Source organism: Thalia democratica, chromosome 4 (assembly GCF_965202585.1).
Source record: "Thalia democratica chromosome 4, ktThaDemo2.hap1.1, whole genome shotgun sequence".
Lineage (NCBI taxonomy): Eukaryota > Metazoa > Chordata > Thaliacea > Salpida > Salpidae > Thalia > Thalia democratica.
This window is the reverse complement of record NC_139168.1, coordinates 79,312,619-79,340,603: the sequence shown is the minus strand read 5'-3', so window position 1 is coordinate 79,340,603 and position 27,985 is coordinate 79,312,619. Positions and strand designations below refer to the sequence as shown.

General features: G+C 26.9%; 1 protein-coding gene and 1 non-coding gene across 3 annotated transcripts in view; one reads left to right on the top strand and one right to left on the bottom strand.

The window, feature by feature from the left end:
• Positions 1-2,860: 2,860 nt before the first annotated feature.
• Positions 2,861-2,950, top strand: Trnai-uau (transfer RNA isoleucine (anticodon UAU)). Its single transcript is given in 2 exon segments — positions 2,861-2,898; positions 2,915-2,950. It is a non-coding gene; the product is annotated as a tRNA-Ile (tRNA).
• A 6,461-nt stretch (positions 2,951-9,411) lies between these two features.
• The window catches only part of LOC145834137 (uncharacterized), a 33,425-nt gene continuing 14,851 nt past the window's right edge, over positions 9,412-27,985 (bottom strand). For both annotated transcript variants that reach the window (XM_082941495.1, XM_082941496.1), the window contains exons 13-18: positions 17,381-17,452; positions 16,862-17,076; positions 13,085-13,278; positions 12,343-12,490; positions 11,863-12,030; positions 9,412-10,578 (exon numbers count right to left, since the gene is read on the bottom strand). In XM_082941495.1, coding sequence (XP_082797621.1) covers positions 10,494-10,578; positions 11,863-12,030; positions 12,343-12,490; positions 13,085-13,278; positions 16,862-17,076; positions 17,381-17,452 — 882 coding nt within the window. In that variant the 3' untranslated portion in view covers positions 9,412-10,493. The remainder of the gene's footprint in view (positions 10,579-11,862; positions 12,031-12,342; positions 12,491-13,084; positions 13,279-16,861; positions 17,077-17,380; positions 17,453-27,985) is intronic.

Below are 27,985 nucleotides of genomic sequence, written 5' to 3'. Positions count from 1 at the left end.
TAGACTAAATTTTTAAAAAAAGTTTAACATTTTTAGAGTCTAAAAAATAGAATTAGAACCTTACTTTAGGGTACATTGAAAAACAAGCAACGAATTTGCATATAATAAAATATTTCTAACTATACCCGTAACCATCTTAACACAAACATATAACAAGTAATTCGTACAAAATACAAAATAGTAACTAAAAATAATAAAAAAAAAACAAACATTGCTTTGATAAATGCTAGTTTTTTACATGTTTTTAAATGCATTACTTGATTTCAATTTGTTCAAATAAGGAAAAAACTTACTATTACCCGTTTTATAAACTTATTAAAAATCACTTTAAATGACTTTATTAACTGCATTTACAACTTGTAGTGTTGGCTTGATCAAAGTAAAATAGATTAAGTAAATAAAATAGATAAAGTAAATAAAACTAACTTGAAAATTAACTGCAAACGCTTTTTGCCTATTTTTGTAGCTTATCGAAGTGCAAAACCATTAGATTCAAAATACATTGGGAGGTGCTAAAACTAACATAGCCGAAAGGAGTCTTTTTGTTGATGTGACGGAAAACCACCAACATTTGCTGAGTCAGCATTTAAAAAATTATAAAAATTTTATGTTTTTACTAGTTTTTAACACATTTGATTAAGGTGGGTTAGGGTTAAGGGTACAAATGTTTTAAAAAAGTAAAAAAAAATATTTACTTGATGACTCAGCAAATATTAGGGAAACAATATTGCTTAAAAATCGGACCCAGCCGGAAGCCAACCAATGGTAACAAACCAATCCAGTGTGTAAGTAGACTGTGTTTAAAAGATGCTACCAACCAACGTTTACGTTATTAGATTGTCAAAAAAAGTTAAGCAGTATTCCAAAATAACAAAATTTTGCTTACTTATAAGCATACTATAAAATAACTTTGTAACTTTATTTCGTTTTAAATTTTTCAATTACGTTTTCACACTTCCTTGCTTAAAAGTATTAATTTTTAAGTTACTTCTATAAGAAATATTTTCATAAAACGATAGTTCCATTTTTTTAAGCAACTCATTAAAAGTATTTAAGATTACGTGTGAATCCTATCAAAAATTATAAAAATAACCTTAATATTAAATATGAAAATAAAAAATAAAAATAATAAAGTGTATATCAACATTACTAAACCAAAATACATTTAATTAAGTTTTTATTTAAAGTACTTCACCATCAAAAAACAATCAAGTAACCCTTATAATTTTTCACTAACTACACTTTTTATTAAGCAAAACTTGCTTTACAAAACAATAAGCACTTAAACGCTTAGTAATTAGTAAAGTTTAAAAATTTGATTGTATTTAAAGTCACATTAAATGTTTTGTTTATACATAGTTATATGAATTTGTTCTTTCAGGAATTTATTTTGAAATCTAAATTTCGGTCAAAAACCTCGTCACTCGTCAGTGCTTATATAAATCTAAAAGATATGTGACAGTCATGGAAAAAAGCGTTTAAACAATTATATAAAAATAAAAATAAAGTTATACTCAAATTTTTTACTTAAACTAAACAATTAAATTTTTATATCTTGATTGAGTTTAAGGTAAAGTTTAAATATTAGTTAAGTTTTAAATTAAATATAACAACAACAATAATAATAAAAGCTGTTTGTAGCTTTCTTTTTTCTTCTAGTTAATTTACAGAGTAAACACTGCTTTAGCAAAAATTTAATTAATAAAGTGAGCTGAAAGTTGAGGTACATTTTAAGGTAGCCTATTTTAATTGTGACGTAACTATTGAAAATTTAAACAATTTTGTGCTTGTAATAGCTATGAAAATTTGAAATCCCGCCCGAATCATTTTAATTTAATTTCTAAATATTATTTTCCATGACTGTCACATATCTTTTTAGATTTATTTAAGCACTGACGAGGTCTTTGACCAAAACTTAATTTGCAAAATAAATTTCTGAAAGAATAAATTCATTATTTTTTCTTCAGTAGTTGAGATCTCTTAATTGATTTTGTTAAAACCAAAACATATAATACATAGTTATATTGTATTTATGTCACAGTGTTATAACTTTTATATAACTTTTGTGTTAATGCTAAGCAAGGTGCAATTCACTTCGAACCAACAGCTGATTATTAAAAATAGTATTTTTGTTTTTGTAAAACAAAAGTTCTGTTCTTTTTAACTTCGAACTTACTCAATAAATTAATTATATATATACGCTTATATTGTACTGAACGCCAATAGTTAAAATTCTCTAAAAGTTTTTCAGTTTGTGTTCAGTACAAAACTTAATTTTTACGTCATAATTTTTTTTTTTGTATAATTTGTATACATACTAATGTTATAAATTTTAAATATAAACAGCTGAAGATCATACCACGAAGCTATATGAAACATATTTACTGTTTATATTAAACTTTACATTTTGCAATAAAGTTTTAAGGCCCTTCTAGTAGGCTCTATTCCACTCAGCTAGTTTTTTCTGTTATATAATTCTTATGATCATATTGATTAAAAACTTTATATATTTGACAAGTATTTAGAATTTTTTTTTAAAGTTTTAAGTTGCATAGCTTTACACATAAGCTTTAACTCTTGACAAGAAAATATTGAATTATAAATTAATTAAAGTCTTTATGCCTAAATGTAAAAATACACAAACTAAAATATATAAAAAGTTCAAGTAGCTAACTAAAAATTAACTAAATAAATCAATTAAATAAAACTAAAATATTTTAACCATTAGAATTCAAATTTATTGTTTTATTTTCAACACAGATAAGCAAGTACTAAGTAAACAATCAAAAGTAGATTTAGTTATGTTTACACTACTTAAAAAGCTTAAGTTTATAATCTAAAATACAGCAATACTGGCGTAGCTCCCGTGGCGCAATCGGTTAGCGCGCCGTACTTATAAGATAGTATCGGAGAAATGCGGAGGTTGTGAGTTCGAGCCTCACCGGGAGCACCTTTTTTTATTATGCATAACTCTATTTTTTGAATTTATATAACTACTTGTTATACTTTTTTCATAACATTTATCATTTAACAAAATCAATAAAAAAGGTTTATTAAATATGCTTGGACTTTATTTTTGTTTGTTATGAAATGAATAAATAGTATAAAAACTGAACTAGTCAGTTAAGTTTATTAAATTAAATATTTTAAAGTAATTTTGACACCGTAACAAGGGCGTCTTTTGACTGGTTTCCTATTTCCTGTGCAACCCTTGAAAAGACTTGAATAAACGTAATAAAAAAGCAATTAAAAAAGTATTTCTTTTAAAATAATTAAATTAAAATTTATACCTGACTGTTGAATATTTGCTGTCAAGTAAATTTGTCAAGTATTGTTGCAAAAACTACGTAGTTTTATAACTTTTTTTTGCAAAAAAAAATACAAATCATTAAAACTTTCTATTTTATGCAAAAATGACGTAGTTTTAAAAGTTTTATTGTAAAAAAATGTACAAGGTATACAAATTTAATAATTTCAAAGCAAGCACAATTGAAACAAAAAAAAAATTGTTTAAATTAGCCAATTAAAAGTCTTTTTTAATTTTATTTTTGAATGATTTTACATTTCAAAAGGTTTCATTGTTAAATAGGAAACTATTGAGCAAATCGCATATTGTTTCTATTTTACAACATTAGAAAAACCGTAGTTTTATAATTTGTTGTTTTGACAAGTTGTAAAATGATTTTTGACGTCTGCTATTAGTTTATTTCAAATATGATTTTTTTATTTAAGTTTTACTTTTAATTAAACTATTTCAACTGGAACTGAAAAACTAAGTAATTTATCTAAATACCAATGAGTTATTTCTCTATTATATAGACAAAATAACTGATATTTTTTTATTAGTTCTTTGTTTTTAGTTTCTTTTGTATAAAAGTTTTCATGTTAGTTTAATTAAACACGTGAGGAAAATTTTTACATTGCCAATAATAACAAGGTTTGGTTTATGTTACAATTGTATACAATCACATAATATGTGTTTTATTTCAAACACAGAATATTTTTATAAAGCTAAACGTTGCTGAATTTTCTTACTGGTAAACAGTTGTAGTTTTCTAAATTAAACAACCAAAAATATTATGATTAAGAAAATACACTGCTTTAAAAAGAAATAAATTCTAAAAAAAACTTATAATTGATACAAAAGTCTGAAACTTTATTGATATTATTTTCAGATAGCATGAGATTTTCTAAAAACAAACTTATGAACTATTTGTTAAACAACAAGATTTCATTGAACAAAAATATAGAAAACGAGTTGTGCGAACAAACAGAAAATGATATAAGTGTTAGCAACACTGTTACAATATTTTCTTTCTCACAAAGTTTTAGGAGCTCAAATTTGAAATAGCTGCCACTTTTGAATTTAGAGCGTTTTTTTACAGTTGTTGCTGATTCAAAAGAGTTTTATAGATTAGACTTCTTATCTCCCAGAAATATATCGGCAAGTTGTGAGTTATACATAGATTCAAAACTTCAAGTATTAAAATTAGCAAGTAAATGGTTGTGCCGTAAAAGTCTTACTTAATCCTTACAAATACACGAAAAACTTTTCATTGAAAGTCCATCTTACTTTGTTTTTATTTCCTGCTTTGGACTTAATTTTAATAATTTATTAAAAATTTTAATGTCTTATCCTGGACAAGACATTAAAAGGTATCCGTGGTGTGCGACTCGATAACCGTAAGGTTCTTCGTGCACCAGGTCTTAGGACCTAATATTTTGAGCGTTTTTTTATCGTTTAATTAATTTTGTAAATTGAAAAAACCTTGCTTTACTACGAACGAAGAGTGTTGGTTTAACTAGAAGTTTATTGAATAGTAAAACACAAAACAACTCCAACAATCTAATGTTACAAGTAGGTATTGTAGCCAAACTATATTTCTATTTGAGGAAGTCTGTATTCTTCTATTTATGTTTCTGTTAATAATATTTTTACTATTCAAGTAGCAGTTTTTCTAATTTAAACAATTTCCGTAATTAAAAGAAGGCAGACAAGTTTCTGAAATAGTTTGCATTAAAGACTGACTTTCATTTTGTGGTTATAAAGTTGCTAACGTAAACTATATATTTACTAAGTCAGTTGGAAAGATTTTAATTGTTACTAAAAATAGAAAATTGTAGGTGATGTGATTTATAGTAGAACAAATTTGTTGCTGTTCTTTTATGGATAAAACTTTATTTGACAATAGGAATGTTAGAAGCTATTACGAATTTGTGCGTTGAATTTAAAACCAAATTTAATAATTGGAAAGTAATTGGTTGCTTGAATGAGGTAAAATACTTTGCATCTGCTGCAGTATTTGAAGATAAAAATATAGTATTTGGTGGGTATTATTTTAAATATGAAACTGTTGAGATATATGACTAGACCACGTGCTGATTATTGGACATACATGTCAAATATGGTTGAAGTAAAAAGTTGTCACAAGTCGGTTTTTAAGAAAAATAAGCTGTTTGTATTAGGAGGTTTTATTGCAAGTAATGAAGTATGAATTAAGATTGTTAAAAGTTTGTGTTACTCAAAAGACTAAAGTCCTGGGCAAGACATTAAGCTGTATCATTCGAGAAGGTGTATTTTTAAGAGGTATACAACCCGATAACCAAAAAGTTTTTCGTGCACCAGGTCCTTAGACGAAACTTTTTGAGCGCTTTGCGAGCAGCTTTTCGATTCCTTAGAAGCTAATTCATTTTAAAGCAAATAAACAAAAGCTGGTAATGGAAAAAACAAATTGTTTTTTGATCTTGATAAAAATGAATTGAAGGAAATATTTTATGAAGTAACATAAACATCTATTTGGTTCTCCTCAACTTAAATTTTTCTATTTAAAACTAAGTATTTATTATATATACTCAAAATACTAAAAATAGTTTAATGTTACTTACTGATTAAATTTGGGGTTGACAATAATTTTTCAATTAAAACAAATGTTTTCTAAAACGTTTTTTTGCTGTATGTTGTGTTAAAGTCTTTACGTTACTTAGTCAGACATTGTTTGTATAAAACAGATTTATTTGTTCATAAAAGTATGTTGAAATAATAAACTTGCGATGTTTTTTACGTTAAAAAAATATATCAATCAGAATATTACAGGATAACTATGAACAAATGAAATAACTTTAAATATATATTTTTTTTAGTTTTTAAATGCATTAGCTTGGATAATGGTTTTTTTTAGAGTTTTAAAAAGATATTTAAACTGTTTATCTTAACTAAATTGAAAAAAGAAATACTTTTTTTATGTTCTAAATAATATAAAAACTTATATAAAACTATATTTAAAACCTTTTTTTAAAGGAAATTAATAGAATATTTTGTTATTATTTAACTTATCCTAGGAATTTTTTTTATAATTTATAAAAACATTGTAGTTTTGTAAAACTGGAAATTACAATAGTCTAACTAAAAAATTCTTTTAATTTAGACTAAATCAAACTGACGTGCATAAAAAATCCTAACAAACTGATTATAGTTTGATTTATTACAGGGTGGTTATGTTTTCTAATTCAGTTTACATTTTTTTGAAAAAACTTAAAATACCAATTCTACCGTGGCAGATTATTGTATACTTATTCTTAAGCTATAACTTGGTAGTAAGAAAAAAATCTCATTTTTGATACTTTAACAGAAGTTTATACTTGATTTCTGGCCCATTTTGTAGAAAATTTTCCCACATTTAGTTACCTAACAATTATTTTTTAAATATTCTTAACAAACCTTAACTTATTTATTAAATAATGAACGTTACTACACAACGAACAACAACAATACGACCAATATAACTTATCTAGCAGGAATAGTTGCAAGAAACCGCTGTTGAGATCTAACTTTACGGTTTTAGTTTATATGTACTAAAGCTACCGTTTGTTGGTTAATTCCAAAAGATTTATTTAAAATACATAGAAGTCTTATTTTTACCAATCTACAGGATGGCTAATGTCTTTTTATATATCTTTTTCTTTAGAAATTTGGACCTTTTTGCGTGTTTTTATTTTTCAACTTTAGTAAAAATTCAACTAAGAAAAAAAGTTGTCTTATAAATAGTTTTAAATTTGTAAAAGAATACAGTATCGCTTTTTTTATTATTTTCACTTGTATTTCAAAACTGTTCCGAGCTAAGTTCTTTGAAAAGTTGGTCACAAGATTACTTCGAAACAATAGTACTGATACAGCGTTAACAACCTCTACTTACAATTTTAATGTCTGAAGTAAATCTTGGGCTAATATTATATAAAGCAAGTTTTATTGGAAGTCTTTGCGAGTAGCTGTAATTTTCATAAACTACGCTGTAAAGCTTTAAATACTGTGAGATTCTCTGTGAGCCTCATAAAACAACGTTACCACTTCTTTTTGAGAATTTTCTTCCAGGTTTTTTAAAGTACAAATTTTTAGATCTATTTTTACTTTAAAGTTAAGTTTGAAACTGTTTAAAGTATTAAAAGAACATTGAAAAGATACTGTTAAGCTACTTTGATTTCTATTTTAAAATAACAAATTTGATGATGACAAAAAAATATCTATATGATAGATATTTTGTGTCAAATCAATATTTTACTACTTAACATGTTAAAGTTCAGGTTTTTTAGTGATTCTTTTTCAAAACCAAATTGTCAAATTCCAGGTTTTGTGGCAACCCTGATAAGATCAAAATCACTTAAATACACTGCTGTTAAGTAGATTTAAGGTAATGTAACATTTCTTTTTAAATTGTCAAATATAACTTAATAAAGTTACTACAATACAGGTAAAGACTAAGTGAACTTACAGATATATTTCCAAGTTATTTAAATTGTACCTTTTATGTAAAAATTACAATTAACTTTGGGTTAGTTAATTTAATTATTGGTTATCTATGAAACTTAAAATATGGGTACAACAAATATCAGACAAAAGTCTACATCGTATTTTTTATTTGAAAAACCTTACCAAACCAAAAAATAGAGGTTTTAAAAGTGTGCTTCCTAGAAATTATGCTCTTAATTTGTCTTATCAATTTGGTAGTACCTATAAAACAATTACTGCATTACAATTTTGTTTAAATAGATCTTGAATAGTACTTTTTGAAAATACACAGCCGGCGAAGACTTATTTTACAGGTCAGGCATAGAAAATGTTGTACTAAAATAAAACCGCTGATTATATAATATGCATACTTATAATTTGCTTTATTAATAATATTTATTCATAATTTACTTCTAAAGAAAAGATTTAGTAATAAAACAGTATATTTTGAAATATTAGGTCTAAAGTTATTTTCAATTGAAATTATTATTTTCAATCATAAAAAAATTACAGTTGTAAAATACTTAGTAGTAGATATTATGTCTAAATTGTAGGAGTACATAAAACATTGTAAATTTATTTATACTTCTAATAAATAAAACTTTTAAAAAGGTTGCTATAAACAATTAGCTCTTTTATTTAATCATTATTTACTTTGTTTATTCGAGTTCTTCTGTAAATAGAAATTTAAAGCAAAATTTAATGGTCAAAAAAGTTAGAAATTTCTGACACTGAACTCGAATTACTTTAAAAATAATTGTGCTAAACATTTTTACTTTGAATACATTTATATATATATATACCTACTATAAAATTATACGTTTGGTTTTAACCCAACTATTTCTTTTAATTCTATTTTATTCTTATTATTTCATTTAGTAAGACCACCACAATTTTTTAAATCAAACATAATATATAACTTTTACTTGTATTTATACAACAACACAACAATTTTATTCCAGGTATAATTTATTCTATAAAAAAGAAAAACAGATGTTTATAAACGGATATTTAAGACAAGAATGTTAAAGTCAAATTCCGTATAGAGAACTAACAGACAATAAATAGGTAAAATTTTTATTTGCCACGGAAAAAAGCTAACTGCAAAAATCTGCATTATTTTCTTTATTTTAAAACATTGTAAGATTCAAGACTTTTTCAAACATCAAAACTTGCTGCTGACTTTACAATTATATTAGTTAAGAAAAAATTTATTTCATTCAATTTATACCCAAGGTAATAATTCATCATAATCTATTCTTAAAAATTTTCGAAGGCAAACAGCTTAAGAAATTTAAAAATTCATTTAAAAGTTTTGATGAAAATTAAGTGTAGAGCCTTACCAAAAACCAAAAATTAATCTAAAATATTTGGTATGTTTATTAAATAGGAGGAAATTTAAAAAACATTTAACAAGTGTTAGATAACGTAAAAAGTATACTATAAACTCAAAAAAACTATTTACGCAAAACTCCCAGAAGTACACCAATTATTTTAAATGAGAGTTTTTTAATTTTTCAACTAAGGCTTCAATTTAATACAATACTTATCTTTAAATCAAAAATGCAAAGAGGAACCTTAAATTTTACAACAATTATGTTCAAACTTTTTGCATTTTCTTTAAAAATTTCAACTATGGGTCAAAATATCCCAATAAAAACTTTCACTTAAAAATTTTTAAAATGGTACCAAAACTTTGTGTTTCTAGTATTTTTTACTTTTTTCAACTTGGGCCTAAAATATTAAACTTTTACTATTAAGAAAATATCCATATTCTTACTATGGATCAAAAAACTGCTCTTATTTTAGTACAACCTAAAAATAAGTGAGCGTCTAAAAGTAGAGGTATTTATGTTGAAAGATTTAAAGAGATTTTTTAAACTTGCGCGTACCAACTATAGTCGACGATATTTGTAAGTCGTTTTTTAAATAGTAAACAAGGAAAAATGCCTTCATATTAAACCTAAATGTTAGTAAGAGTGTTAGTTTTAAAACGTATACACATGTAGTGGAGGCTATAAACTTACTTAAAGTACGGAAATTCTCATTAACATAAAAGAAGAAACTAATTTATTGGAAAACGTATTCAGATAATCACAGCCACAATTTTAAATTGTTATTAAAAATAAATTTGAGAGTTAAGGCTTTTAAAATAAATTCATAAAAAAGCAAGAAATTATTTTTGGGTTTAGTATAATTCATGTGGCCCTTTTTATTAAGGACAATAACTTTACCAAAATACTTCATTTTTCTAGACTCATTTAAACTTATCTTAATTACAATGAGCATGTGATAAATTTTAAAACACAGAGTTTTTTTTTATTGTTTTTACTTTTTTTTAATTTTAAAACGGCCAAAACTACTTATTGCGCCTTTTTACCTTATTACTTTTTTTTTTTTGATAAGTCAACTCATTGGCATAATTGGTAAAAAAAAAAGATAAATAAAAACCAACATGATCTCGATAAGAAAGAAATACGAAAAAGAAAGAAAATAGAGAATGTTTCGAGTACAATTGAAGAAACTGTTAGGTTTTATTTCCGCGCGAAAAAAAGCACTAGTCGCCCTTGTTCCAATCAAAAAGCGCGGGAAAAAACGCGGGAAATTTTGTTTAGCAGCAATAACGCAAAATTGAAGCTTCGACTTGGTAAATATCCGACATTGTTTTAAAGTTAGTATCAGCAGCCAGCTTTGTTAGTGTTTTTCCTTGTTAGTATTGTTTAATTTCCTCCACTTCAATTTTCAGCCTCCTAATATCGCATGCCATTTTGAAAACGTGGTGGAAAGTGTCGGCCCTGGTGTCAAGGTTAGTTGTCGAATGTTAGTGAATGTCGAATGTTAAACACCAGAAGTTACGAGCTTATTAATTATGTTAAGGTTAATTGAATGGATATTATGTGTATTGTACAATCTAACAGTAATAAAAAGTAACTAGTCTTTAGTAATATTTGTTAATAAAAACAAACTGTCCATAAATTAATTAAGTTAATAACCAAAAGGTTAAATTACAAATTACACCAACAAGCTATTACTTTATGGTACAAGCTTGTTATTTTTAGGTTAATTAAATAACTGTTTAGTTTTATGATTAATAAATGTTTTGTTGTTTTATTAGATGAATACTATTTAAGTTTATTAGTGTACTTCATATACAATTTGTTAAGAGTTAAGTCTAATTAAAGGTCAAAACACTACAAAACATTTACTAACATATACAGACGTAAAAATATGAAATACATAATTTTGTATGGAATTTTTTATAATGATACTTGTTTGACTTTCTCAACTATGTTATTTAATAGTTTAAATTTAATTTTATCCAGTATATAAATTTCTTAAATATTGGAAATTCTATCATATGAAAAAAGTTAATTTTATCATTTATTGCGGTCAAATATTACGTAGTGACATTTACATACTGAACAAACTTATATGACATTGAAATTTAAAATGTTACTTTTTTCTCTTATTTATATAATTTCTTTTTTAGACTAAACATTTAAGTACGAATTTAAATTAATATACATAAATTAATTATTCCTTTGGTTAATATAAAATATTTTATAAATTCAAGGATATATATATACATATATATATATATTTAGCAACTAGTGAAATTAACTAGTTTTAAATAATTACTAATATTCTACTATATACCGCTAATACATAACAACAAATAAAACAGTTTAATTTAAAAACCCTGGTCCATGCCACCCTACTGTAAACATAATAAATACTATAAAAATTTAATATTTTACTAGCATACTAACTATTTTTAATAAATCACCAGTATTCTACTACCCACCACTAATATATATTAATACACCATATTATCAATAATTCGATTAATAAATTAAATTGATAAATTAAATTATCCTGGTATACACCACCCTGCTGCAAACATAATAATACACCATATAAAAAATACAGACAAATTATTTACATTATTACTTGTATTGGTATACAAAAATTTAATAATTTACTAGCATACTAACTAATTTTAATTATATCTAATATTCTACCCACCACTAATAAATATTAAATACACCATATAAATACATAAATACATGCAAACTAACAGTGATTGCAGTTCTTTCACGGTTTTTCCCCACACAAAAGCCCCGTGCCCGGCAACTAGCACGCAATGGGTGTCCGGGTTCTCGTGAAAGGCTTTTATGACCCTGTCCCTCAGTATGACCCGGTCCCCGGAGTTCTTCACCACGGGGATCTGAAGCGTGTCTGATGGGCTGTTTGAAAAAATTAATAATTACATGTGGAAAATAAAGATTGTACCGTTTATTACATAACTTTCAATAATGTTCCTGATTTGGGTATCTGTGACTTTTTGTGTTTAGTCTTATTGGAGGGAGTGTTTATAGGTTATAAAAATGACTTTATAACTGAGGAAAAATATAATTTAAAATGTTTAACTCCTATCTTAGTTAAGTTTTTAAACTGAGCGTGTTATATTAGCAAACAAGTATTTTGTTTGTTATAAACTTGCAGTCTCAACATAAAATCAATTACACTATAAAACTGTAAAACAAACAAACACAAACTTGAGGTAGAAGAGACCAGTTGCTTTCTTAACGCCCCTCAATATTTCCAAGTTGGAAATTTCGAACATTTTCGTCTCCTTGTTGACGTTGTCTGGCAGCAACGAGGCCTTCACTGCCCATTCGCTGTATGAATGCATCATACAGGTGGCTGGGGAGAATAATACTTATTATTTGAATATGAAAATTATATTTATTATAAATAAACATTTATGTAATCGTTTGTTAACTGACTCAAATTAATTTTATGGTTTAACTTAAATACAGATTCAGAGATAGTTAAATAAACTGTTTAGTTTTAAATTAAGTACTTTTAATGACCTTTGAATAATTATTTAAATGTTATAAGTAAAACATATAAGTAATACAGGTGGCTGGAGAAAATAATATTTATTATAAATTGTATTAAATTATATTATTTATTATAAATATACACATTTATGTACTCGTGTTCGTTAACTTAAAATTAACTAACTTTATTTAATTTATACGGCGTATTGGGACAAACTAAATTGTTTAACTTAATTCAGATTCAAGGATAGTTTGAGGAATTATTTAGTTTTTAATTAAGTGCTTTTAAATAACATTTATATAAATATTTAAATGTTATAAGTAAAATTTTTAACAAAAATTCTTTTAAGCAGATAAGATAAAATTCAGTATTAAAATTTTATAACTGACTAATAGTAATATAATTCTTACATCAAACAAATTAATTATTAGTTTAATTTAGTTAATTTCTCACCATTGTAATTAATATTATAAAACTGGGTGTGAATGCAGGTATCCATGGTTTCCTGCAAACCCCTGTTCACATGGCAACCGTCGTCATCGGGTATCTGTTGCTTGGCAACCAGGGAGCCGTCGTACGTCATAGTGACTACATTTTGTGACGTAACTTCTTCACGGATGACGTCAGCAGATGGAAGGTAGACGTTGCTGTAAAAAATTATTAATCAAATAAAATATATAATTAAATAAACTTACGTTTCAATAAAAACTATAATATAGTATAACTGAAGTAAATTTAGTTGTAAATTATTAACAAAACACATATTTAGGTATATAACTTTTTGTTTGACGTAGAACCAATAATAAAACTTAAATGGTTGTTAAGTGGTTTATGTCGACTGTTATTTGTATTTTATTTATTTTATGTTTGAATTAAAATAAACCATAATATAATTCATTACGTTAACATATTTTTACACTTAACTAGAACAATTCATCTTTTTTATTTACATTCACTTGTTTAGATACATTTATATAAACTAATGTAATTAGCATTTTATTTTTTTACTACTTGTAAACTTAAGGAACTAAAGATCTCTATGCAAACGAAATTGCATAAAAAAATTGAGAATAAAGTTTTAAAAGCCTTTGATGTTTCAAGTGAAACTAAACAGGCTTACAAAAATAAAAAGTTTCACACAAAAAAAAACCTGAAGCATTTCAATAGCAAATGTCAACAAAAAACCTGAAATGTTTCAAAATGTCAACAAAAAACGTGTTTATAAACTTGATATTTGTTTAATAATTAAGAAGGCGAACGACTTGGCTTTTTCAAGTGTTAAATTAGTAAACAAATATCTGCTTTAGCACAAAATTATGGTTCAAACTTGAAATTCTGAAATCAGAAAAGCTTTAAAAATATTAATAAATATAGTACTGAGATGCATAACGCGTATAACTGAACTTAAACGCGTTGCTACTTGTTTCTAATGGGAACTTATTGGCCTGTACTTTGAAAAGTAAATATTATAAAAAAACACCTTACAGGATTATAAAACTACTCTCCGGGAAACTTGTATACGAACAATTACAAAACACAGGTAAACGATATTTATGTCTAAATAATCTTTACTTTATGATCATTCGAATTCAATACTGTTTATGCTTAAAATACTTAATTTTTGTTCCTATAAACTACATTTAAAGGTCTTAATTAAACTGTAATTATTAAATGTATTAAGTGGCATATTGCATAATTTAGACACAACAAATTGAAAAGTTCCATTTTATTAATGAACTAAAGTTAATGAAAACTTTTTAACAATTATTGTATTTAGTAACACCAATATGTTTAAGCAGTTGAACTAAATAAAAGCAACAGATAGTTCCTAAAACAAAGTTTAAATATAATATTCAAAAAATTTAAGCAAATTTACAGCAAATTAACAAATTCTAGTTTCATCAAACTTTTAAAACAACAACTTTTAAACAGGTATATTTGACATCACTTCACATGTTATAAGCTAAAACCAAACAAAACACAGATTATTTGTTTAGTTACTGAGGTGACGTTTCACACACACACATGGTTACAATTTTGCTACATACAACTTTGTTACGCCTACATTTTCAATGACAAAACACTGATGTCAACTGAAACTTTAGTCAACGTAATTTACAGAACTTTGTAACTTTGTGTAATGGAATATTACAGAACTTTTTGTTAATTTATTTTCTGGAATACTATTTTGGAATACTATTACTTATTATTTTTTAATATTATTTATACTGTTTTGGTTTTTTATTCTTCATTTCCAATGACAAAACACTGATGTTAACTGAAACTTTGCTCAACTAAACTTCAACGTGTTACAGCTTTTACAGAACTTATTGTAACTTAAGAAAAGTGGAAAATTACATAAAGTGTTTTTGCTATCTTTGGTTTGGGTTTTTTTTGTTGATTTTTATATTTTATTTTTACATTTTCAATGACAAAACACTGATGTCAACTGAAATTTTACTCAACTTTATTTCAACGTGTTATAACTTTTACAGAACTTTATGTAACATGAATGTAATGGAAAATTACAGAAATTTTTGTAAATTTATATTCTTCAATAACGCTAGGTTTTGGTTTTTCATTTTTACATTTTCAATGACAAAACACTGATGTCAACTGATACTTGTTCAACGTAATTTACAGAAACTGTTTTTGATTTAGTGAAAGAAATATCACTAGTTTTGGGCTTTTTAGCTGTTTATTATATTTTATTTTTTACATTTTTCAATGGCAAAACTTGTCTTAAATCTTATGTTAAATGAAACTTGGAATTATACTCATGGAAAATTAAATAAGCTTTTGTGTTTGTGTTACATTTTTCAATGGCAAAACTTGTCTTAAATCTTATGTTAAATGAAACTTGGAATTATACTCATGGAAAATTAAATAAGCTTTTGTGTTTGTGTCAAATTGGACTTGGTTAGGGTTTTGTTCATGGTTTCTAAAATCAAGAACTGCTATTTTTTAACTTTTATTTTGTAAAATTATACAATGACAAAAGCTGTTGTAACAGAGCTTTGAAAAAACCTTACAAAATATTACTAAGTAAGTTATTTCATAACTTATTCTGCAACTTTGTGTAATAGGATTTTTGTGTGGTTTTTTAGCATTCCTTTTTAATGATAGTGTTTTCAGTTGTTACTGGTTTTTCATGCTTTTTTAATTAATCAACCAATTTTTGTTATAAATTCAATAAATATGTGGAACGGAAAACACAGAAACTTTTGCAAAAACTGGTCAAATACTACTTGGAATTCAATTACAGCTTAGAATATAGACTTTCAGTTATAAATGTTATTTCCCACTTTTAAATCTATTAAAAATATAGAAAATATTCTTACTTTCTGCATATCAAACTGCATACTTATTAAAAATTCTTAAATCTTAACACTGTCTTTATACTTCTTGTTAACATAAAGTAGGTTCTTGTATGAAAACTTATTTTCTGTGAAAAGCAGTTCACCTAATTACAACACTCATGACAAAACAGATATTTATACGTGTTTTGTGGTTATTTAATTGTTTTAATATGATGGTTGTCATAAGATAATATCCGTTGAAATTTCTTTAAAAAGTAAATAGTATTTTTAAATAAGCAAAACTAAATGATTTTAATACATATTTAACATAATTAACATCACGTATCAAGTTATTTTTAAACTTTTGTTTTCTTAATGTTATCTACTACTTTGCTCATATGATGTAGTTATAGTAAACAATATCATACCACACCTAATACATGTTGTTATTGCATTAATACTGTTGCTACTGCTACATATTTCAATATTTATAAGTTTTGTCCATACTTCAGTCATTTACACAGAGACCTTTTGTTATTGCAGTACTGATAAGTATTAAAGTTACTGGTTTTCATAATTAAACCTAATAAAAAACTAAATAATAATTATGGACCAATCAATTACCCATATTTTTCTGATTAAATAAACATCAACAAAAGGTCTAAGATATTTAAAAAATAATAATTTACTAAAAAAATAACAAATCAAGTTCCATGTTTTACTGCAAATAACATTCAGAAACTTTAAAAAAGAGTACTTAGGCCAGCTGTCTTTACTTCCTTTTATAATACATAATGTTTTTTAGTTTATTGATGTACTTATCACAAAACAATACATCAACCAACTTTCCATCTTTAATACTGACTCCCAGGTAAGCAACAGCCCAATTATACAAATACAAACAATAGATTAAAACTTTATATCCACTAACTTTCCATCCTTGATTGAAACAGTTCCCAGGCAAGCCACGGCCCACCCTTTGGAATACATCTTCCTGCTCAGCTTGGCCACCTGACTCTTCAGTCGGCAACTTTCGTCCTCGTCCGCCTCGCTGGACGTCTGTGACGTCACAAAGCCGTTCGTTCCGTTGATGACGTCGTTGTTCGTGTAGCTGAATTTCTGCTGCTTCGGTCCGTTCGACTCAACCTTTCAATTGTTATAAAATAAAATATAAAAATTATTCAGGCGTAACATTTAAAATCATAAGTGATTAAACATTTTAATTTTTTGCATTAAGTATTTATAATTAAGTTATTTTTTTTTTCTAAATAACTTTTTTTTTAATTGAATTGCAGAAAAATAAAAAGTGAATACTTTGTTTAGTTTATTTTTTATCATTAAGTTTTCAAACAAAATTCAACTAACTTTACATGGCAATTAAAACAAAAACTAGATGTAAAAGCTTTGCTGCATTTGACAAAATAAAACATAAATTAATAAAAATAAATACCTCATCTATTTTTCTCTTCTTGGCGCTATGGTTGATGATGTTGTTCAGCCAAGCAGGGTTGTTGTTTACAGTCTGTAAAAAAAAGTTTATTGAAAACACACGAATAAAACTTTTTAGGCCACGCAGGTTGTCATATTTTCTTAAACTAGCTTTATTATATAAACTGGTGGTTTTCAGATAAATACTCGTGTTTTAAAATTAATAGATTATCTATCTACTTATTTTAACTAAGTAAAAGAATATACAGCAAATAACTTTTCAAAATATAGATTTAAGTGTTTGCTAACAAAAGCTAATTTGTTTTTATATAGCAAATAATAATGACTTTAACTGCACACTTAACTTCAAGTCATTTACACTTAATCAAATTATTGTATTTTTTTGTTAAGTTTTCAACTTGTATTTATTCAAACTGAATTCTAAACGGTAGTTTTCTGGTCAAAATATTATTTCACTGCCGGTCACAATAGAAGTCAGCAAAAATTTGCTGAATAAAATTATTTAAATACCGATCACAATTTGCCTGCCATTCAATTAAAAAGAAAATAAAAAGAAAGATGTTTTTTAAAGAGAGCAGACATTTTAAAGAGGCAATTAAAAAGACGCCTCTCTGATTTAACAAGCGTTTTTAAAGATGTACAAGATTTTTAACGGATAAATGTTTTTTGGGAGAAATACATTTTACTTATGAAGCACAGTCACATTTAGCAAGGCATTTTAAGAAAAAGACGAATGGCAAGGCAAATTGTGATCGATATTTAAAATATTAAATTGTGACCGGCAGTGACTATTTAAAAATTAATAAAAAATTTACAACATTTATTTTCATTTCAATGCAACTAACTGTGAAAGGCCTCTTCAGGTTCAGAGAAGAAAAATCCCCGTTTCCGAAACCCGCGTGTCCGTTTGAACCATTCTGGACTTTGTCCAAACTGCCTTCGCGACGCTGGACATCGTTTTTGACGAAATCCTTGAACTTGCCAAAGCTGCCATCGAACCCAACATCGTTGCCAAAATTGCCTTCATAATCGCCACCGTAAAACTTGGCCTCCAGCTCGCAGTGCTTGGCCGAGTTGCCGTGCTTGCTCAAGCATGACCGGTGGGTGCTCAGGGTGATCTGGCAGATCTTGCAGTAGGGGACTTCCCGGTCCCCCTTCATCGTGCACGTGACCCACGGGAACGAGTCCTCCCACGCCCGGTTGTACTTGCGCGCGTTCCGCTTGGCCGGTTTCGGCGCGTTGCTGGGGAGGACGTTGCTAGGGGGCCGCTTGAGGGAGATGTTGTTGAGTTTGGGGTCCATTTGATTTTGAAATGTTGGGTTACATAAATAAAACTGAGGTACAAAATAAACAAGGTTAATTGTTTGTAATTTTTCTAAAAATATTTATATAACTGACTGTAACATTTAAAATTTTGTTGGAAGGTTGTTTCAGAATGACAACATCAATTTTTTATAATTTTCAATGATTTTTTTATTTTAACTTTGTTTAAAAAAGTAAGAAAATATGTTTAAGCAAAATAACAAGGTTAATTGTTTGTTATTTTCTAAAATTTTTGTTTTAAAATTGCTATTTATAGTAGTTTGATGTTGAGTTGTTTAAAATTAATTATTTTAAACATATTATAATTTTTAAAATATGATATTTTTTTAAATACGAAGGTTAAATTTATTTGAATTCATTATATCTGACTGGTTGTTCTAAAAACTGATTTGTGTACAACAGTTCTAACTCTAAATAGAATAACCTGAATGTAATGAACATAATAAACATATTTTACAAATAAAACATATGCTGGTAGTAATACACAAACTAAATAAAAAGTTTGTTGAAAATTATCTCATCTTGAATTTTAACAGTGTAACTTTACTAATTTTTATGATTGTCTTAATTACAGATGCTAATTTAATGTTTTTAAGCTTTAAAACAGCTGAACTTTACAAATTATTCGACTTCTGTACTACATAACTTAGTATATAACTTTTGTTGGATATTTTCTTTAATTTAAGTTCAGTTTTTTAATACTATTCTAAAAATATATCTTTCTAAAACTGACATGCTCTCATATAAGATCTAATTTTTACTAGCTTAAATCTAGTTGCTGAGATATAGTGTAATTTATTAATTCAAAATATATGTAATATTTTATGATTTTTTTTATAATTTGACTAAATGCAAAAATGAACTGTTTTACAACACAATTACAAATTAAAAGACTTTAGTTTTTAATTAATATCTACCATAAAATAGTTTTAAGTAATAAAATTCAAAGAAGTGAAAATAAAAAAATTAAAAAGTTTATATGTTATGCAAAACTTTAATTAGTTTTTCCAGACAAGTATTGAATTAAACTTTTTTGAAACTCGTGCCATTAAAACCGTAGACACATAAAATTTAACTGCTCAAGCAGTAATTAAATATAAAAAGGACATAGTTGGTTTATCAAAAAGACAAATGAAAAATCAGCACAAAAATGGCTGGACCAAGTCAGACAAGTTGATGTTCAAAAACTTCTTGCCAAATTTTTTATGTACTCAAACAAGATTTATCTCAGTGGTATCAAAATGTTGTATGTAAACAAAAAATCAACACAAAACTGCTGAATCAGCTCAGAAAAGTAGTTTTAAGGTTTAATGGAAACTTCATGCTTAACTTTTTTATACTTAATCTTCAGAGTGGTATCAAAATGTTTTATGTAAACAGAAACTTCAGTTATGAAAAATTAAACCAAAAAAATCAGTAAAAAATGGCTGGACCAAGTCAGAAAAGTTGACGTTTAAAAACTTCACGCTTAACTTTTTTATACTTAATCTTCAGAGTGGTATCAAAATGTTTTATGTAAACAGAAACTTCAGACTTAATGCGCAAGTGGCAGATGTCTGCGCGCATCAATTTAGAGATTTCAAGACATAAATTTTTAATTAGATGCCACAACACTGAGAATTACTGAAAATTTTTCTTCTGAATTATTGAAACACCTGAATTCGGTTTTTGCTTGTAGTTTTACTACAACTTACTTTCAAGTTATTTTCTAAGAAGTATGTGCTTACCAGCAAAAAAAATATTAAATGAATGTTACTATGTTTAAAATAAGTTAAAATTATACCAAACCAGACTTTTTAAATTCGAAACAATTTTAGATGTCAATCTATAAGTAGTTTTCAAGTTATTTTTTAAGAAGTATGATAACCAAAATAAAATATAAAATTTATGTTGGTATGTCTAAAACAATGAAACTTATACCAGTTCAGGTCTTTTAAGTTTAAAATGATTTAAAATGTCAGCATTTTAATTAAAATTTTCAGTTTAAAAAATGCTGATGGTATATAAAAAACTGTTTCACAATACTTTTCAAGCCAAACTTTCTAAAAATAAAAAGTGCTTTAACACTACAAAATGCCTGGCTAGTGAAAGAAAGCAGAAATTTAAAGAGAATATTCAGCATCTAATAGGCGCGTTTAGTTTAATTTTGAACTAAGTTTATCATGTTTTGAAAACAAAAATTGTTTTCAGCACCATATGACAACCTGACTAATTATTTTTACTGTGAAAAATAAAGAGATTATTCAGCAGTAAGTAATACGCGAGTGTAGTTTTAATTTCAACTAAATTTAACAAGCCTTAAATGCCACAATTGCTAGAAAACTAGGTATTTTTGAACAGCACAGAAAACTTGACAATTGCAGAAATTTTCAAGAAATTATTAAGCAGTTAGTAATATGCGCGTTTAGGTTAATTTTTTTTGTTAAAATCAAGTATATTTTAAGCATAGCAAAAAACCTGACTAATGAAAAGAGGCTGAATAATATCAGCAGCTATGCGCGTGGCTAGAACCCGGAAGTGACTTTTCAGAAGCAGCAACGCAGTAACAGAGCACTGAGCAACGCAATAAAGTTTAAAGTTAGAAGTGTGATAAATAGCCACTGTGCTGAATTGCCACTGAGCTGAGCGTTTTTAACTGAGCGCGCTGTAATGGTTACTTTCGAGCGAGTGCGAGCAATTTTGAAACTATTCAGGTTTAAAGTCGAGTTAACTTTTGTTTCTTTTTTGAAGTTAATTTTGTTAAAAGGCTATTTGCTATTTTAATATGATCATGGTGTAGTTCTTAACCACACTTTTACAATTTAGTAAACCTGTTAAAGCCTGTCAAAATTTGCCTTACACACAAATATAAAAACATCCTTCATCATACGTTTTTACATAAACTAGATTTACATTCAAGATTTAAACAAGTTGTAATATTTTACACCTAAATACAATAATTAATAGATAGTTAACTCAGGTATGCGATTTTTAAGTAAATAAATATTCGAAAAATCAAGTAGTTAATTCAGTGAAACTTACATTATTTAACGTGAGCAATTATCTATAATTTTTAGCGTGTAATTAGTGAATAAATACTAAAAACTTATACTCGTGAGTAACACTGAAATGTTAAACAGACGAAAAATTATTACTACTATGTGCGTAATACCTAGGCCATAAAGTTCGTATTGTTCAATCACGTAACTAGTTCACTGAATATTTCTATGCATAGGTTTCCTTATTCAAAACTGAAAACAACTTGTTTATTACATAAGTGCAAAGTACATGATATAAAAAATCATATCAATAGTTACATCATCTGCAGTATACATTGTTTATTAAAATTAAAACCTGTTGAAATTCTATGAGTATTTTTGCAGTAACACCAATCTAATTGCAGAAACTTATTCATTTCCATAGAAGTTTTGTTGTCTTAAAAACAAAGACTATCTTTAAGCTTATATATTTTAAAATTATTAAAAAAAAAATTAAATAAAGGAGAAAGTAATTAAAAATATATAAATGAGTATTTCAGTTCTTTTATTCATTTTAAACACTTAAATAAATATTATCAATGGTTTTTTTTTGCAAAAACTGCAACGTAAAATTTGTCTGAAAGTATTGGAATAGCAAACAGGAGCAAAAAGTAGCCACAGAAAAGTAACCAGAGAAAAGTCAAACAGAAAAGTTAGTACAGAGAAAAATTAGCAGTTGGAAATTCAGTATACAGCAGCAACGACACAAGCTTTCCTTATCTGAAGCACGCTAGATACGCTCTCATCAACCAATTGCGAGCCAGCGTTCGAGAGAAATCAACCAATAACAACCAAGCATTTCGAACGAGCAAAGTTCGTTGCGACGCGCCTTCAAAAGTTGCCAGTTTCTGATGACAATCGAGTGGAAAAGTACAGAGAACAATTCTCTCTCGTTTTTTGAAGCCTCTCTCGTTTTGTCTCCGGTTGCCCGTGTGGATGCGCCTTCTAGGCGGCCGCCTGCTTTTTCAGCGTGGTTGTTTTGCGAAGTGCGCCAATTGATGAATCGGTTTGTGCCAATAAAAATTGTTTATCAGACTGAATAGTGTTTTTTAGTGAACTTAATTTGAAAATATGTTTACGTTTGGTCACCAGAACTTTGATTTTAAAAGCAAAAATAATAAATAACTCTTTAACTTATTTGGTTTTTAATTTTTTCAATTTGTGATATGGCATCAGAGTTTGCTAACTATATAATTGGAAAATCAAAAATGAATTCATTCCTACCACTGAGTTTCAAAATAATGTTTAAATATTGTATATGCTTTCAAATTCAAAATTTTAAATGAAAATTTACGACCAATCTTTTTGTAACCACAGAGAAAATGTTCAAGTGCCTGAAAGCCCTTGAAAGGAACCTCAACAAAGCTTAAAGTCTTTTGTCTGTAAATATATTTTCTCAGGTTTTCAAGTTCTGCTTTTTAGTTACAAATACAGAAAAAGATCAAATACAAATATTGGTTTATAAATTTTACTTGTTGAAAACTTTAAACATGAAATTTTTTGCTGACAGATGTTTCTGATTAGTAAAAAAAAACCAAGTACAAAGTACAAAAGCTACTATTTTAAATAATCATGGAATTTGAAATATAATCATGTGCCTGGAAAGCTCACATGAATTTCCTTTATATTCAAAACTTGTGAGCTTTTTGTATAAAAATGTTTTTGTTAGTTCCTTGTGCAAGTTGTTGTTCAAAGTTTGACAAAGATGTTTTGTGACTTTTATACGTTGAACTTTAGCAAAAGATTTGGCTAATTTTGGTTTATTTTTTGAAAAGACAACTTACACCAACACTAAAACTTAGCTTATTAAATGTGGTAGAGATGAAAAATTAAAATTACCCGTCCTATTTTGAAACCATTATTTTATAAATAGAAATAAGAGAAAGAAAAAAACTCAAAAATAACTTTAGTTATGGTGAAATTTTAAACATCCGAATTTTGAATTTATGAGAAACATTTGGGTAAACGGTTTATAACGAAAGTTTTTGCAAATATTAAGGTTGTTATCTGAAAAAAATGAACTTTTACTATTGTTACTTATAAAGATAATATTTCAAAAGACTTTCATGATTGCATTAAACAATAAAACAATATGGCTGTGTTGTAAATCAATAAACTTTGTATAAAATTCAAGTTGCAAAAACAAGAAATAAACCCTACACTTTTAAATAAATTTAAAAAACTTTAACGCTTGGAATTATTAAAAATATTTTTTTCTTGTAAAAACTACTGCGAAAAGGCATATAATAGCAACAGTTTACAGAAAAACAGAAGTTGAAACGCCACAGAGCAATGTGTCTGTTTAAATGTTTGCTTTTGTAAACTAAGCAAACATACACTGTAAGGCAACTGGTATCTCCAATGGTAACATAAAAGAGAAAATGTTATCACAATAAGAAACATTTGAAGGTAATTGAGAGAAATAAGCTTTTCAGAGGTTATAGATAAAACTTGTGCAAATAGAACGTTATATGTTGATTTTATTTAACTGAACTACTGGTGTTAATGTTAGTTTTTAAAATGAGGACAGAACGATGTGCTTTCTTATTTATACAGATATAAGACAAAAGATATGGATATGCATTGACTAGAAATTTAAATATATATAATTATAACTTCAATAAGCTTCGTTTAAATTAAACATTACAACCCTTGAAAATTTTAAATTTAAACTAATGTTAAAATAGGTTTGAAAACTAAAAGTATAAAGTTTTTGAGATACCGATGCTTTATATTTGGTAAGTTGTTTGGTAACGAATAAAAACTGAATAATTAACAAACTTCAAAAAGGCAACGGCAACTCATTAGGTAAACAAAAGAAGCCTGAAATTTCCCATGCAACATAACAAAAGAGAAAAATAAAGGAAAACGGAGAGAAACATACAAATATAAGACAAAAGATACAGATATACATTGGCTAGAAATGTAAATATATACAATTATAACTTCAATAAGCTAAGTTAAATTAAACACTAAAACCCTGGAAATTTAAATTCAAACTAATGTTAAAAATGCAGCTTAAAAACTAAAAGTATAAAGTTTTTGAGATACCGATGCTTTACACTTGGTAATTTTTTTGGTAACAGGTAGACTGAATGAATAATAAATTTTTTAAAGGCAACGGCAACTCATTAGGCAAACAAAGGAAGCCTGACGACATAACAAAAGAGAAAATTAAAGGAAAACGGAGAGAAAACTTCATACAGGAAACGCTTTACAGAGCTGGCTGAAAAACTTTCAGTTATTTTGCTGCGTACGTGATGAAATGAGATAATGGAGATAAAACTTGAAACTATCAGTTTTCCATATAAAATTTTGATATATTCTGTTTTGTGCGTGGTTATTAAGTTCGATGATAAATAAATGAATAAATCAGAGTTTTGAAAAAAGTTTACTTAAACTTTATGCCCACTGTTCAAAAAGTAAGAATATTGGTTGAAACTTATTTAAACTGCGTGTTTAAAAATGAGCTAACAAGTAAATAATCAGAGGCTTGGTATCTAAATTAAATATAAGCTTAGTGTTCAATAAACTATAAAACAATTTTAATCAGCCAAAATTTATTCAAACAACCGTCTATAAAGCACTTTGTTTAAGAATAAAAAATATCAAGAAAATATGTCTGAAAATAAACGGTTTGACAAAAGAGAAAGAGAATAATAATGCCTGCAAACAGGATACGTTTGCCCCGTATAAAAACGTATTTTATTACGCAGTCGAGAGAAAAAACTGAAACACAGAATAGTTTGTGAGGTAAAAAATTTTAGTATCACCTTAAGTAGATGTTAGATTATGCAGAAAATTTATACGAGCGAATTTGAGCATGTTTGCTAAAAAATACAGTTTTCTTAATTTACTTACAACTAAATGTTTCTCTTAAACTTTAAAGGATCCAATTTGCAAAAAAAACTGAGTATAAAGTTCCATGCAAATATTAAGAGAAAGTTCCAAACAGGAAGCATAAATTTTTGAAAACGTTGAGAAATTAGCTCAGTATAACTGCAAAGTTGCCATAATTTACAGCTTTCTGTTACGCTTGTGTAACTTGTATGCTTATTCGCAAAAAAGCTGTACATTATGGTAACTATTACTGCAAAATATATTCTAATTGTTTTAAATAATCAAGTTCATAGTTGCAAAGTTGTCATAATATTTAGCTTTTTATTGCGCTAATGTTACTTTTGAGCTTGTTCACAGAAAAACTGTGATTGTGACTGCAAGATTTGTTGTTTAACTTTTAAGTAACTAAAAAAATGAAGTATTTCCTGTGAGATACTTGCATACTAGGCAAACATCAACAACAAAAACACAAAAGAGATAATACAGCAACAGGAAACGCGATGTGGCTCGTATGAACAGAAAAACACGCGCATTTGTGTTACCAGCAGCAGAGATAACAGATAATAGAATAAAATACATGCGAGTATGTGATTAAACTTATATGCTTATTCGCAAAAAGTTGCACATTATGGTAGTTATGACTGAAAGCATCGCCGTAGAAGGTTTATAAATTCTTCACTAGTTACCAAACATAAGGTTTAAAGTAATTAATTTTCTGTGAGATACTTGCATACTAAGCAAACATCAACGCCTGGAAATATCAACACAAAAGGAGAAGATACAGTAACAGGAAGTTTGTATGAACAGAAAAAAAACGCGCATTTGTGTGACCAGCAGAGATAACAGATAATAAATATAAACGAAATTTCTCATTGAAAAATAGATAATAAAATGGAATATACGCGCGTATATCTTGTATGTGATGATGGTTTCTCTGAGAAAGTCTGATAACAATAATAAACTTTAACTTAGAATTACAAGTGTTTGAAAACCAATTTTGTATGTAAAATAAATATGGTGTTTGAAATACTTTTTCGTTTCAGCCATCAAATCATAAAGCAATATAAAACTTTCTAAATTTCAGTTTTAGATACTTTTATAGAATGAAAGAACTCAGCTTTTTTTTTGAACGTATAATTTTAGATACGATAGTGTCAAAATGTAAAATCAATTTGTTAAAAACGTAATATGTACAATAAAATAAGAAAATACAGAAGCATGTACTTATTAGATAGTGAGAGATTGCTAACTTTTAAAACACCACTATACTTACATGGCAAAAATTTTGTTTAAAATTTGTACTAATACCGCCATTATAAACCGTCTAAGAATTTGTAACCAATTGTTGAAGGAACAGAGTATACGGAATCTACCAGAAAGAAACTTTTGTTTTTTAGGATGTTTTGTAAGATTAAGTTAAGCTTGTATGTATTGTTTCGGACGGAGGTAATAAATAATATAATGGTAAGAAATGTTGTGTGATTAAAACACTGTGTAAGTATTTTCCAGATTTTTAACATCACATACTGAAGCACTAAAAATACCTGAAAATATTTTGCAACAGAACAGTTATATAAATTCAAAAATTCGTTGCTAAAACACAGTGAGTATACTGATAACATTTTCGGTTAGATACGCGCGTAACATTATGCCATGTAGCATGAACGTATTGTTTCTTGCCCAGAGATAATAGATAATACAATGGAAACGAACGTAATTTTCTCGCATTTTCCTATCAAGTGATTGATTATTCCATTGTCGGAAACGACTGGCCCTTTTTATTAATATGCGTTTGTCTTTAAAATCCTATTTTGTCGTTTTGTAAATATCATTTAAATGTTTGTTAAGTAACATGGATTTGATATTTTGTGACTGTTTGAATTTTGGGTATTTCAAAAAATATTTCAAGTATTCCCGGAACAATTTAGAACAGTTTTAATCAACAGTAGTTCTAAATAAAAAATTGACATTAAATATTTTTTGTCGAATTATAGCTTAAAACTTGAATGTGTTACAAGACTGAATCAATGTAAACAATAAAATTAGGATTAAATGAATCTTCACAACTTTACATTCCAACTAACAGCTGTTGAACTCATTAGCTTATTTATAATCACCACTTTTTGTTTGGAAGTTTTCTGCTTTAAATAATTCAGTCTCTTTTTTTGAACTTTTTTGACAATTTAGACAAGTTAAAACGCGACCATAAAATTAGAAAACCGCCGAAAATTTTCAGTTATTCTTCAGCTTTTTTGTTTATTTCAATAGTTCAGTATTAACTAAAGTTGTGAGTGAAGATATATTAGAAACTTTTATAACAACAACATTGTTTTGGAAAATGTGTGTTGTTTTCATTTCTAATCTATTTTAAAACCATTTTATATAACATATATTCTTTTTATATAACTTTCCAAATAAAACTAAGC